General features: G+C 43.7%; 1 protein-coding gene across 1 annotated transcript in view; it reads right to left on the reverse strand.

The window, feature by feature from the left end:
- grip2b (glutamate receptor interacting protein 2b) overlaps positions 1-15,000 on the reverse strand; it is a 223,823-nt gene that overhangs the window by 108,582 nt on the left and 100,241 nt on the right. Inside the window, 2 exon segments of the mRNA XM_031825732.1 lie at positions 10,093-10,257; positions 12,870-13,010. Coding sequence (XP_031681592.1) covers positions 10,093-10,257; positions 12,870-13,010 — 306 coding nt within the window.

Genomic DNA, 15,000 nt, shown 5'->3' on the forward strand with positions numbered 1-15,000 from the left:
ACTAAAAAAATAGCAATTAAGTTTTGGAAACATCTAAAATACAGTGACCCCCTCTCATATCATTACCAAGCCCTGCAATGCCAAGAGCTGAGCAAAGAAAATAGTCCCCTCATCCAGCTGGTCTGGGGCTGGGTTCACAAACCTGTTCTACTAACGCACTGAAGCCTCAGTCCCCTCATTCAGCTGGTCCTGGGGCTGAGTTCACAAACTTGTTCTACTAACACATTGAAGCCTCAGGACCCAGAACATCCAATCAATCAGAATAAACCAAATTACAACACAGTCAAAAACAAACTACATTGCTTATTGGGAAACACAAGCACAAACACAAAGCAAAATGCAGTGCTATCTGGCCCTAAATCGACAGTACACCATATTTGACCATGGTTACTGATCAAAACCTTTAGAAAAACCTTGACAAAGTACAGGCTCAGTGAGCACAGCCTTCCATGAGAAGGGTAGACACAGGAAAACCTGGCTCCCTGTTAAGAGGAAAGGCTGTGCAACCACTGCACCACAGCAGAACCTGGCTCCCTGTAAGAGGAAAGGCTGTGCAACCACTGCACCACAGCAGAACCTGGCTCCCTGTAGAGGAAAGGCTGTGGCAACCCACTGCACACAGCAGAACCTGGCTCCCTGTAGAGGAAAGGCTGTGCAACCACTGCACCACAGCAGAACCTGGCTCCCTGTAGAGGAAGGCTGTGCAACCACTGCACCACAGCAGAACCTGGGCTCCCTGTAAGAGGAAAGGCTGTGGCAACCACACTGCACAACAAGGCAGAACCTGGACTTCCCTGTAAGAGGAAAAGCTGTGTCCAACCACCTGCACCACCAGGAACCAGAGACAAGGCTGCATTTTCCTGCACAAATATGTTAAAAAATATAAAAACCAATTAGAAGGTGTCGGTTTCGCCAAATTTGAAACCCTTATTCAAGGTTTCAAAGACCTCTCTGATGAGAATAGGCTACTGTTGGGGGAGGATGCAGAGCTGTGGGTTGGCAGCGCACTACATTGCTGCCTGCCATATAGAAAAAAATTTGGGAGGGAAAAAAAACAAGGAGTGCTGACAGTACCAATCAACCTGCACATGTCCTCTACTGTAGTACTTATTGTTATTCTCAACATGTATGGTTATGGTGGGACCATTGGTTATTGTTGTTACTGTTGTTACGGTGTATGTTTGTTATGTGTTAATGTTATTGTTGTTACTGTTGTTATTGTTGTTACTGTTGTTATTGTTGTTACTGTTGTTACTGTTGTTACTGTTGTTATTGTTGTTACTGTTGTTATTGTTGTTACTGTTGTTATTGTTGTTACTGTTGTTATTGTTGTTGCTGTTGTTATTGTTGTTACTGTTGTCCCGTTGACAATTTTGATTATTTTTTATTTTCATATTGTAAATATCCAAAGTAAGCTTTGTGTCACGCCCTGACCATAGAGAGCAGTAGGTCAGAGCGTGACTAAGGGGTGTTCTACTCTTGAATTTCTATGTTGGTGTGAATATGGTTCCCAATTGGAGGCAGCTGATGATCGTTGCCTCTAATTGGGGATGATACTTAGTGGGTTCCTTTTCCCACCTGCGTTGTGGGATATTGTTTCGTTTTTGATTTAGTGCCTATGGTTTAGTGCCTATGGTTTAGTGCCTATGGTTTAGTGCCTATGGTGTAGTGCCTATGGTGTAGTGCCTATGGTTTAGTGCCTATGGTTTAGTGCCTATGGTGTAGTGCCTATGGTTTAGTGCCTATGGTTTAGTGCCTATGGTTTAGTGCCTATGGTGAAGTGCCTATGGTTTAGTGCCTATGGTGTAGTGCCTATGGTTTAGTGCCTATGGTGTAGTGCCTATGGTGTAGTGCCTATGGTTTAGTGCCTATGGTTTAGTGCCTATGGTTTAGTGCCTATGGTGTAGTGCCTATGGTGTAGTGCCTATGGTGTAGTGCCTATGGTTTAGTGCCTATGGTGTAGTGCCTATGGTGTAGTGCCTATGGTGTAGTGCCTATGGTTTAGTGCCTATGGTGTAGTGCCTATGGTGTAGTGCCTATGGTGTAGTGCCTATGGTTTAGTGCCTATGGTTTAGTGCCTATGGTGTAGTGCCTATGGTTTAGTGCCTATGGTTTAGTGCCTATGTTTTAGTGCCTATGGTGTAGTGCCTATGGTTTAGTGCCTATGGTTTAGTGCCTATGGTGTAGTGCCTATGGTGTAGTGCCTATGGTTTAGTGCCTATGGTTTAGTGCCTATGGTGTAGTGCCTATGGTTTAGTGCCTATGGTTTAGTGCCTATGGTTTAGTGCCTATGGTTTAGTGCCTATGGTGTAGTGCCTATGGTGTAGTGCCTATGGTGTAGTGCCTATGGTGTAGTGCCTATGGTTTAGTGCCTATGGTGTAGTGCCTATGGTTTAGTGCCTATGGTGTAGTGCCTATGGTTTAGTGCCTATGGTTTAGTGCCTATGGTTTAGTGCCTATGGTGTAGTGCCTATGGTGTAGTGCCTATGGTTTAGTGCCTATGGTGTAGTGCCTATGGTTTAGTGCCTATGGTGTAGTGCCTATGGTTTAGTGCCTATGGTTTAGTGCCTATGGTTTAGTGCCTATGGTGTAGTGCCTATGGTGTAGTGCCTATGGTTTAGTGCCTATGGTTTAGTGCCTATGGTTTAGTGCCTATGGTTTAGTGCCTATGGTTAGTGCCTATGGTGTAGTGCCTATGGTGAAGTGCCTATGGTGTAGTGCCTATGGTTTAGTGCCTATGGTGTAGTGCCTATGGTGTAGTGCCTATGGTGTAGTGCCTATGGTTTAGTGCCTATGGTTTAGTGCCTATGGTTTAGTGCCTATGGTTTAGTGCCTATGGTGTAGTGCCTATGGTGTAGTGCCTATGGTTTAGTGCCTATGGTGTAGTGCCTATGGTTTAGTGCCTATGGTTTAGTGCCTATGGTGTAGTGCCTATGGTGTAGTGCCTATGGTTTAGTGCCTATGGTTTAGTGCCTATGGTGTAGTGCCTATGTGTGTAGTGCCTATGGTGTAGTGCCTATGGTTTAGTGCCTATGGTTTAGTGCCTATGGTTTAGTGCCTATGGTGTAGTGCCTATGGTTTAGTGCCTATGGTTTAGTGCCTATGGTTTAGTGCCTATGTTTAGTGCCTATGGTTTAGTGCCTATGGTGTAGTGCCTATGGTTTAGTGCCTATGTTTAGTGCCTATGGTTAGTGCCTATGGTTTAGTGCCTATGGTTTAGTGCCTATGGTGTAGTGCCTATGTGTAGTGCCTATGGTGTAGTGCCTATGGTGTAGTGCCTATGGTTTAGTGCCTATGGTGTAGTGCCTATGGTGTAGTGCCTATGGTGTAGTGCCTATGGTGTAGTGCCTATGGTTTAGTGCCTATGGTTTAGTGCCTATGGTTTAGTGCCTATGGTGTAGTGCCTATGGTGTAGTGCCTATGGTTTAGTGCCTATGGTGTAGTGCCTATGGTGTAGTGCCTATGGTTTAGTGCCTATGGTTTAGTGCCTATGGTTTAGTGCCTATGGTTTAGTGCCTATGGTTTAGTGCCTATGGTGTAGTGCCTATGGTGTAGTGCCTATGGTGTAGTGCCTATGGTTTAGTGCCTATGGTTTAGTGCCTATGGTTTAGTGCCTATGGTTTAGTGCCTATGGTGTAGTGCCTATGGTTTAGTGCCTATGGTGTAGTGCCTATGGTTTAGTGCCTATGGTTTAGTGCCTATGGTGTAGCGCCTATGGTGTAGTGCCTATGGTTTAGTGCCTATGGTTTAGTGCCTATGGTGTAGTGCCTATGGTGTAGTGCCTATGGTGTAGTGCCTATGGTTTAGTGCCTATGGTTTAGTGCCTATGGTGTAGTGCCTATGGTTTAGTGCCTATGGTTTAGTGCCTATGGTTTAGTGCCTATGGTTTAGTGCCTATGGTTTAGTGCCTATGGTTTAGTGCCTATGGTGTAGTGCCTATGGTTTAGTGCCTATGGTTAGTGCCTATGGTTTAGTGCCTATGGTTTAGTGCCTATGGTTTAGTGCCTATGGTGTAGTGCCTATGGTGTAGTGCCTATGGTTGTAGTGCCTATGGTTTAGTGCCTATGGTGTAGTGCCTATGGTGTAGTGCCTATGGTGTAGTGCCTATGGTTTAGTGCCTATGGTTTAGTGCCTATGGTTTAGTGCCTATGGTGTAGTGCCTATGGTGTAGTGCCTATGGTTTAGTGCCTATGGTGTAGTGCCTATGGTGTAGTGCCTATGGTTTAGTGCCTATGGTGTAGTGCCTATGGTTTAGTGCCTATGGTTTAGTGCCTATGGTTTAGTGCCTATGGTTTAGTGCCTATGGTTTAGTGCCTATGGTGTAGTGCCTATGGTTTAGTGCCTATGGTTTAGTGCCTATGGTTTAGTGCCTATGGTTTAGGTTTAGTGCCTATGGTGTAGTGCCTATGGTGTAGTGCCTATGGTGTAGTGCCTATGGTGTAGTGCCTATGGTTTAGTGCCTATGGTGTAGTGCCTATGGTTAGTGCCTATGGTGTAGTGCCTATGGTTTAGTGCCTATGGTTAGTGCCTATGGTGTAGTGCCTATGGTGTAGTGCCTATGGTGTAGTGCCTATGGTTTAGTGCCTATGGTTTAGTGCCTATGGTTAGTGCCTATGGTGTAGTGCCTATGGTGTAGTGCCTATGGTGTAGTGCCTATGGTGTAGTGCCTATGGTTTAGTGCCTATGGTTTAGTGCCTATGGTTTAGTGCCTATGGTGTAGTGCCTATGGTGTAGTGCCTATGGTGTAGTGCCTATGGTTTAGTGCCTATGGTTTAGTGCCTATGGTGTAGTGCCTATGGTGTAGTGCCTATGGTTTAGTGCCTATGGTTAGTGCCTATGGTTTAGTGCCTATGGTTAGTGCCTATGGTTTAGTGCCTATGGTTTAGTGCCTATGGTGTAGTGCCTATGGTTTAGTGCCTATGGTTTAGTGCCTATGGTTTAGTGCCTATGGTGTAGTGCCTATGGTGTAGTGCCTATGGTGTAGTGCCTATGGTTTAGTGCCTATGGTGTAGTGCCTATGGTTTAGTGCCTATGGTGTAGTGCCTATGGTTTAGTGCCTATGGTTTAGTGCCTATGGTTTAGTGCCTATGGTGTAGTGCCTATGGTGTAGTGCCTATGGTTTAGTGCCTATGGTGTAGTGCCTATGGTTTAGTGCCTATGGTGTAGTGCCTATGGTTAGTGCCTATGGTTTAGTGCCTATGGTTTAGTGCCTATGGTGTAGTGCCTATGGTGTAGTGCCTATGGTTTAGTGCCTATGGTTTAGTGCCTATGGTTTAGTGCCTATGGTTTAGTGCCTATGGTGTAGTGCCTATGGTGTAGTGCCTATGGTTAGTGCCTATGGTTTAGTGCCTATGGTTTAGTGCCTATGGTGTAGTGCCTATGGTTAGTGCCTATGGTTTAGTGCCTATGGTTTAGTGCCTATGGTTAGTGCCTATGGTGTAGTGCCTATGGTTTAGTGCCTATGGTTTAGTGCCTATGGTTTAGTGCCTATGGTTTAGTGCCTATGGTTTAGTGCCTATGGTTTAGTGCCTATGGTGTAGTGCCTATGGTGTAGTGCCTATGGTGTAGTGCCTATGGTGTAGTGCCTATGGTTAGTGCCTATGGTGTAGTGCCTATGGTGTAGTGCCTATGGTTTAGTGCCTATGGTGTAGTGCCTATGGTTTAGTGCCTATGGTGTAGTGCCTATGGTTTAGTGCCTATGGTTTAGTGCCTATGGTTTAGTGCCTATGGTTAGTGCCTATGGTTTAGTGCCTATGGTGTAGTGCCTATGGTTTAGTGCCTATGGTTAGTGCCTATGGTTTAGTGCCTATGGTTTAGTGCCTATGGTTTAGTGCCTATGGTGTAGTGCCTATGGTGTAGTGCCTATGGTGTAGTGCCTATGGTGTAGTGCCTATGGTTAGTGCCTATGGTGTAGTGCCTATGTTTAGTGCCTATGGTGTAGTGCCTATGGTTTAGTGCCTATGGTTTAGTGCCTATGGTTTAGTGCCTATGGTTTAGTGCCTATGGTTTAGTGCCTATGGTGTAGTGCCTATGGTTTAGTGCCTATGGTTGTAGTGCCTATGGTTTAGTGCCTATGGTTTAGTGCCTATGGTTTAGTGCCTATGGTGTAGTGCCTATGGTGTAGTGCCTATGGTTTAGTGCCTATGGTTTAGTGCCTATGGTTTAGTGCCTATGGTTAGTGCCTATGGTGTAGTGCCTATGGTGTAGTGCCTATGGTTTAGTGCCTATGGTTTAGTGCCTATGGTTTAGTGCCTATGGTTAGTGCCTATGGTGTAGTGCCTATGGTGTAGTGCCTATGGTTTAGTGCCTATGGTGTAGTGCCTATGGTTTAGTGCCTATGGTGTAGTGCCTATGGTTTAGTGCCTATGGTGTAGTGCCTATGGTGTAGTGCCTATGGTGTAGTGCCTATGGTGTAGTGCCTATGGTGTAGTGCCTATGGTTTAGTGCCTATGGTGTAGTGCCTATGGTTTAGTGCCTATGGTGTAGTGCCTATGGTTTAGTGCCTATGGTGTAGTGCCTATGGTTTAGTGCCTATGGTGTAGTGCCTATGGTGTAGTGCCTATGGTGTAGTGCCTATGGTTTAGTGCCTATGGTGTAGTGCCTATGGTTTAGTGCCTATGGTTTAGTTCCTATGGTGTAGTGCCTATGGTGTAGTGCCTATGGTGTAGTGCCTATGGTGTAGTGCCTATGGTGTAGTGCCTATGGTGTAGTGCCTATGGTTTAGTGCCTATGGTGTAGTGCCTATGGTGTAGTGCCTATGGTGTAGTGCCTATGGTTTAGTGCCTATGGTTTAGTGCCTATGGTGTAGTGCCTATGGTGTAGTGCCTATGGTTTAGTGCCTATGGTGTAGTTCCTATGGTGTAGTGCCTATGGTGTAGTGCCTATGGTTTAGTGCCTATGGTGTAGTGCCTATGGTTTAGTGCCTATGGTTTAGTGCCTATGGTGTAGTGCCTATGGTTTAGTGCCTATGGTGTAGTGCCTATGGTGTAGTGCCTATGGTTTAGTGCCTATGGTGTAGTGCCTATGGTTTAGTGCCTATGGTTTAGTGCCTATGGTTTAGTGCCTATGGTGTAGTGCCTATGGTTTAGTGCCTATGGTTTAGTGCCTATGGTTTAGTGCCTATGGTGTAGTGCCTATGGTGTAGTGCCTATGGTTTAGTGCCTATGGTGTAGTTCCTATGGTGTAGTGCCTATGGTGTAGTGCCTATGGTTTAGTGCCTATGGTGTAGTGCCTATGGTTTAGTGCCTATGGTTTAGTGCCTATGGTGTAGTGCCTATGGTTTAGTGCCTATGGTGTAGTGCCTATGGTGTAGTGCCTATGGTTTAGTGCCTATGGTGTAGTGCCTATGGTTAGTGCCTATGGTTTAGTGCCTATGGTTTAGTGCCTATGGTGTAGTGCCTATGGTTTAGTGCCTATGGTTTAGTGCCTATGGTTTAGTGCCTATGGTGTAGTGCCTATGGTTTAGTGCCTATGGTGTAGTGCCTATGGTTTAGTGCCTATGGTTTAGTGCCTATGGTGTAGTGCCTATGGTTTAGTGCCTATGGTGTAGTGCCTATGGTGTAGTGCCTATGGTTTAGTGCCTATGGTGTAGTGCCTATGGTGTAGTGCCTATGGTGTAGTGCCTATGGTGTAGTGCCTATGGTGTAGTGCCTATGGTGTAGTGCCTATGGTGTAGTGCCTATGGTTTAGTGCCTATGGTTTAGTGCCTATGGTGTAGTGCCTATGGTGTAGTGCCTATGGTTTAGTGCCTATGGTGTAGTGCCTATGGTTTAGTGCCTATGGTTTAGTGCCTATGGTTTAGTGCCTATGGTGTAGTGCCTATGGTTTAGTGCCTATGGTTTAGTGCCTATGGTTTAGTGCCTATGGTGTAGTGCCTATGGTTAGTGCCTATGGTTTAGTGCCTATGGTGTAGTTCCTATGGTGTAGTGCCTATGGTGTAGTGCCTATGGTTAGTGCCTATGGTGTAGTGCCTATGGTTAGTGCCTATGGTTTAGTGCCTATGGTGTAGTGCCTATGGTTTAGTGCCTATGGTTTAGTGCCTATGGTTTAGTGCCTATGGTGTAGTGCCTATGGTTTAGTGCCTATGGTGTAGTGCCTATGGTTAGTGCCTATGGTTTAGTGCTATGGTTGTAGTGCCTATGGTTTAGTGCCTATGGTGTAGTGCCTATGGTGTAGTGCCTATGGTTTAGTGCCTATGGTGTAGTGCCTATGGTGTAGTGCCTATGGTGTAGTGCCTATGGTTTAGTGCCTATGGTGTAGTGCCTATGGTGTAGTGCCTATGGTGTAGTGCCTATGGTTTAGTGCCTATGGTGTAGTGCCTATGGTGTAGTGCCTATGGTTTAGTGCCTATGGTGTAGTGCCTATGGTTTAGTGCCTATGGTTTAGTGCCTATGGTGTAGTGCCTATGGTTTAGTGCCTATGGTGTAGTGCCTATGGTGTAGTGCCTATGGTTAGTGCCTATGGTGTAGTGCCTATGGTGTAGTGCCTATGGTGTAGTGCCTATGGTTTAGTGCCTATGGTGTAGTGCCTATGGTGTAGTGCCTATGGTGTAGTGCCTATGGTTAGTGCCTATGGTGTAGTGCCTATGGTGTAGTGCCTATGGTGTAGTGCCTATGGTGTAGTGCCTATGGTGTAGTGCCTATGGTGTAGTGCCTATGGTGTAGTGCCTATGGTTTAGTGCCTATGTGCGCTATGAACTGCAAGTTTGTTTATTCTTTATTTTTTGAAGAGAGAGAGAGAGTGAGAGAGGAGAGAGGCTAGGTGAGTGCTAGGAGAGTGCCTAGGAGAGAGAGATGGTTTTTGGTGCCTATGGTGTAGTGTAGTGTGAGTGGTGAGGCTAGAGTGGAGTGGAGAGTGAGAGGTTAGAGTGTGTGATGGTGTAGAGATGGTGAGTGCTATGGTGCCTAGTGCCTAGTGCGTGAGTGGTGAGTGTGTGTATAGTGCTATGGTGGGTGTAGTGCCCTAGTGGTTAGTGCCTATGTGAGTGCTAGGTGTTAGGCGGATGAGTGTAGTGCCTAGTGAGAGTGCCTAGAGTGGGGCCTATGGTGAGTGAGAGATGTGAGAGTGCCTAGGAGAGAGAGAGAGAGAGAGGAGAGAGAGAGAGAGGGTGTAGCCTAGGTTTAGTGCTATGAGAGCGGGAGATGCAGAGAGGAGAGAGAGAAGAGGGAGAGAGAGAGAGAGAGAGAGAGAGAGAGAGAGAGAGAGAGAGAGAGAGAGAGAGAGAGAGAGAGAGAGAGAGAGAGAGAGAGAGAGAGAGAGAGAGAGAGAGAGAGAGAGAGAGAGAGAGAGAGAGAGAGAGAGAGAGACTTCAGACAGAACACATACTATCTACCCTATCAGGAGTTACCATCTCTACTCCTGGAAAGCCACTAGGTGTGCAGGTTGTTGTTTCAACCCTGCAGTAAAACACCTGATTCAGCTAATGAAGGGTCCTGGTAAGGTCACTAGCAAAACATTTGCAGAAAATCCTGTGAGAGGGTAGCTCCCAGGATGAGGGTTGGGCATATCAAGAGTAAATCAAATATGGATGAAATAGAATCACCAGAGCAAAGACAAACACAACACCCGCATAGTATTAAACTATGGAAAACAGAACCAGCATGATTACATCAACTAAATGAAAATGGTGGAAACAAGAGCACACTGAGCAGTATGATATCCTCCAAACTACAGATGTAGGATCTTAACTTGAGCCAGTTTGATACGGCAGGAAAATAATCCTGCAAGGTTTGATACATTTTTCTTTAAACACTGCCCAGTGTTTTCCAGATATCTATGAAATATTTATCTATAATTAATTGCAATGTGAAGTGAAATAGTGGTTTTTTTTAAAGTTAATTTTTTCCCCAATTTATGCTTTGGCCACAAATATGACTGAGTCAATCTCAGTATTTGGATATGAGTTAATATTAACTTTTAAATGTGAAAATACAAACTTCAGAAGCCTTTTTCAACCTCAAATACACTACAAGTTTTAAAGTTTACCCTCCAAAAAGTTGACCAAATAAAGATCCTACACCTGTACCATAGTACTGTCTCTAGTGGATAGGGTATTTTAATGGGGGAGGGATTTGAAGACCATACAGTACGAACATGAGCTCTTATGCTCTTTTTTCCTCTGCCGTCTCTTCATCATGGAGTTGCGTGGACTCATGGGGACAGCTGTACGGGGCAGGGTACTGGAGATCTGGCTGGTCGACCCAGGGCCTGATGTGGTGGTGGTGGTGGAACCGGGGGAGAAGTTGGTCGATACTAGGGCTGGAGAGAGAGAGAGAGTGAGTGAGTGGAAAGGTAGACAGAGAGAGAGAGAGAGAGAGAGAGAGAGAGAGAAACAGAGAAACAGAGACAGAGACAGAGCTGCATTTCCTGACAAAATGTTAAAAAATATAAAACAATTAGAGAGTGTCATTTCCCCAAATTTGAAACCCTTATTCAAGGTTTTCAAAGACCTCTCTGATGAGAATAGGCTACTGTTGGGGGAGGATGCAGAGCTGTGGGTTGGCAGCGCACTACATTGCTGCCTGCCATAAAGATGATGGACAATGTCTGACAGACCAATCAACCTGCACATGTCCTCTACTGAATACTTATTGTTATCATTCCAATGTATGGTTATTTTGACCCTTGGTTATTGTTGTTACTGTTGTTATTGTTGTTACTGTTGTTATTGTTGTACTGTTGTTATTGTTGTTATTGTTGTTATTGTTGTATGTTGTTATTGTTGTACTGTTGTTATTGTTGCTTACTGTTGTTATTGTGTTACTGTTGTTATTGTTGTTACTGTTGTTATTGTTGTTACTGGTGTTATTGTTGTACTGTTGTTATTGTTGTTACTGTTGTTATTGTTGTTACTGTTGTTATTGTTGTTGTTTACTGTTGTTATTGTTGTTATTGTTGTTACTGTTGTTATTGTTGTTACTGTTGTTATTGTTGTTACTGTTGTTATTGTTGTTACTGTTGTTACTGTTGTTATTGTTGTTACTGTTGTTATTGTTGTTACTGTTGTTATTGTTGTTACTGTTGTTATTGTTGTTACTGTTGTTACTGTTGTTATTGTTGTTACTGTTGTTATTGTTTGTTACTGTTGTTATTGTTGTTGTTACTGTTGTTATGTTGTTATTGTTGTTACTGTTGTTATTGTTGTTACTGTTGTTATTGTTGTTACTGTTGTTACTGTTGTTATTGTTGTTACTGTTGTTATTGTTGTTACTGTTGTTATTGTTGTTACTGTTGTTATTGTTGTTACTGTTGTTACTGTTGTTATTGTTGTTACTGTGTTATTGTTGTTACTGTTGTTACTGTGTTACTGTTGTTATTGTTGTTATTGTTGTTATTGTTGTTACTGTTGTCCCGTTGACAATTTAGATTCTTATTATTTTCATATTGTAAATATCCAAAGTAAGCTTTGGCAATATGTACATTGTTACGTCATGCCAATAAAGCAAATTGAACTGAATGGAATTGAGAAAAAACAGAGGGAGAGAGAGATGATGGCAAGAAGAGTCACTAAGGCTACAGAGAGAAGGAGAGAAGTCATTTAAAAAAGTGTCTGCTAATTGGTATACTGTACATATTCAGAATGAATATATTTGATATATTATATTATATTAAGGCGGGAGATAAAGAGTCAGATGGACACTAATTCAGTGAGGGAGAGACTAAAGTCATCATAGATATGGACTCTTGGTGGACACTAGGGCAGTAGGGAGATAGAGAGACTAAAGTCATCATAGATACTGACTCTTGGTGGACACCAATTCTGTAGAGTGAGGGAGAGACTAAAGTCACATAGATACCGACTCCTGGTGGACCCTAGGGCAGTAGAGAGATAGAGAGACTAAAGTCACATAGATACTGACTCTTGATGGACACTAGGGCAGTAGGGAGATAGAGAGACTAAAGTCATCATAGATACTGACTCCTGGTGGACCCTAGGGCAGTAAGAGAGATAGAAAGACTAAAGTCACATAGATACTGACTCTTGGTGGACACTAGGGCAGTAGGGAGATAGAGAGATTAACATCATCATAGATACTGACTCCTGGTGGACATTAGGCCAGTAGGGAGATAGAGAGACTAAAGTCACATAGATACTGACTCTTGGTGGACACTAGGGCAGTAGGGAGATAGAGAGACTAAAGTCACGTAGATACGGACTCTTGGTGGACACTAGGACTAAGACAGACACAGCACAGACCAGATACAGAAACAGCACAGACCAGACACAGCACAGACCAGACACAGACACAGCACAGACCAGACACAGACACAGCACAGACCAGACACAGCACAGACCAGACACAGGCACAGACCAGACACAGACACAGACACAGCACAGACCAGACACAGCACAGACACAGCACAGACCAGACCAGACCAGACACAGACACAGACCAGACACAGCACAGATGAGACACAGCACAGACCAGACACAGACACAAGGTTATAGCGACTAAGACAGACACAGCACAGCACAGACACAGACACAAGGTATAGCGACTAAGACAGACACAGCACAGACCAGACACAGACACAGCACAGACCAGACACAGACCAGACACAGACACAGCACAGACCAGACACAGACCAGACACAGACACAGCACAGACCAGACACAGACCAGACACAGACCAGACACAGCCCAGACACAGACCGGACACAGACCAGACACAGACCAGACCAGACACAGACCAGACACAGACCAGACACAGACACAGACCAGACACAGCACAGACCAGACACAGACCAGACACAGACACAGACCAGACACAGCACAGACACAGGGTATAGCTACATTTCCGGTAGTGTGAGAACAAACATATGGCACACCACAGCACAGACACAGAACGATGTAGAAATACGATACTTACATTTGCAATATTCCTGTGTGCTGGAGGGGTTGGAGGAGGTGGTCCAGGTGTTTGTCTTACAGTGAGAGGAGGGGTGCTGGGGGGGGCAGTAGTTCACACAGGGGTCCCACGAGTGGGGGTTGTCACTCTTCTGAACCTTCACTGAAACACAGAGTGGAAGAAGAGGAGAGAAGTGTGAAACACAGGAAAGTGGGAGGAGAGGAGAGAAGTAGCAGTCCAGTAGTAGTATAGCGGTAGTATAGTAGATTCCCAGTAGTATAGTGGTAGTATAGCGATTGTATAGTAGTAGTATAGTAGTAGTATAGTAGTAGTATAGTGGTAGTATAGTAGTAGTATAGTAGCAGTCCAGCAGTAGTATAGTGGCAGCATAGTAGTAGTGTAGTAGTAGTATAGTGGTAGTATAGTAGCGGCCCAGTAGTAGTATAGTGGTAGTATAGCAGCAGTCTAGTAGTACAGTGGTAGTATAGTAGCAGTCCAGTCGCAGTATAGTGGTAGTATAGTAGATTCCCAGAAGTATAGTAATAGTATAGTAGTAGTATAGTGGTAGTATAGTAGTAGTACAGTAGTAGTCTAGTAGTAGTATAGTGGTAGTATAGTAGATTCCCAGAAGTATAGTAGTAGTATAGTAGTAGTATGGTGGTGGTATAGTAGTAGTATAGTGGCAGTATAGTAGTAGTATAGTGGTAGTATAGTAGTAGTATAGTAGTGGTCCAGTAGTAGTATAGTGGTAGTATAGTAGTAGTATAGTGGTAGTATAGCGGTAGTATAGTAGATTCCCTGTGGTATAGTAGCAGTCCAGCAGTAGTATAGTGGTAGTATAGTAGTAGCCCAGTAGTAGTATAGTGGTAGTATAGTAGCAGTCTAGTAGTAGTATAGTGGTAGTATAGTAGATTCCCAGAAGTATAGTAGCAGTCTAGTAGTAGTATAGTGGCAGTATAGAAGATTCCCAGAAGTATAGTAGCAGTCTAGCGGTAGTATAGTGGTAGTATAGTAGATTCCCAGTAGTATAGTAGCAGTCTAGTAGTAGTATAGTGGTAGTATAGTAGATTCCCAGAAGTATAGTAGCAGTCTAGTAGTCGTATAGTGGTAGTATAGTAGATTCCCAGTAGTATAGTAGCAATCCAGTAGTAGTATAGTGGTAGTATAGTAGATTCCCAGAAGTATAGTAGCAGTCTAGTAGTAGTATAGTGGTAGTATAGTAGATTCCCAGTAGTATAGTAGCAGTCTAGTAGTAGTATAGTGGTAGTATAGTAGATTCCCAGAAGTATAGTAGCAGTCTAGTAGTAGTATAGTGGTAGTATAGTAGATTCCCAGTAGTATAGTAGCAGTCTAGTAGTAGTATGGCAGTAGTATAGTGGTAGTCCAGTAGTATAGTAGTAGTCTAGTAGTAGTATAGTAGCAGTCTAGTAGTAGTATAATGGTAGTATAGTAGATTCCCAGTAGTATAGTAGTAGTATAGTGGTATAGTAGTAGTATGGTAGTCGTGTAGTAGTCTAGTAGTAGTATAGTGGTAGTATAGTAGATTCCCAGTAGTATAGTAGCAGTCGAGTAGTAGTATAGTGGTAGTCTAGTAGTAGTATAGTGGTAGTATAGTAGATTCCCAGTAGTATAGTAGATTCCCAGTAGTATAGTAGCAGTCTAGTAGTAGTATAGTGGTAGTATAGTCGATTCTCAGAAATACAGTAGTAGTATAGTAGTATAGTAGTCGTGTAGTAGTCTAGTAGTATATAATTAGTATAGTAGTAGTCCAGTAGTATAGTAGTAGCATATTAATAGTATAGTAGTCTAGTAGCAGTCTAGAAGTATAGCAGTAGTATAGTAGTAGTCTAGTAGTAGTCTAGTAGTCTAGTAGTAGTCCAGTAGTATAGCAGTAGTCTAGTAGTCTAGTAGTAGTCTAGAAGTAGAATAGTAGTACTCTAGTAGTAGTCTAGTAGTTTTCCAGTAGTATAGTAGTAGTATAGTTGTAGTCCAGTGGTATAGTAGTAGTGTAGTAGTAGTACAGTAATAGTCTAGTAGCATAGTCGTGGCCAGGTGGAAGTATAGTAGTTGTATAGCAGTAGTATAGTAGTAGTATAGCAGTAGTATAGTAGTATAGCCATAGTTTAGTGGTAGTCTAGTAGTGGTATAGTCT

The sequence above is a fragment of the Oncorhynchus kisutch genome, linkage group LG5 (assembly GCF_002021735.2).
Source record: "Oncorhynchus kisutch isolate 150728-3 linkage group LG5, Okis_V2, whole genome shotgun sequence".
NCBI classification, from domain to species: Eukaryota; Metazoa; Chordata; class Actinopteri; order Salmoniformes; family Salmonidae; genus Oncorhynchus; species Oncorhynchus kisutch.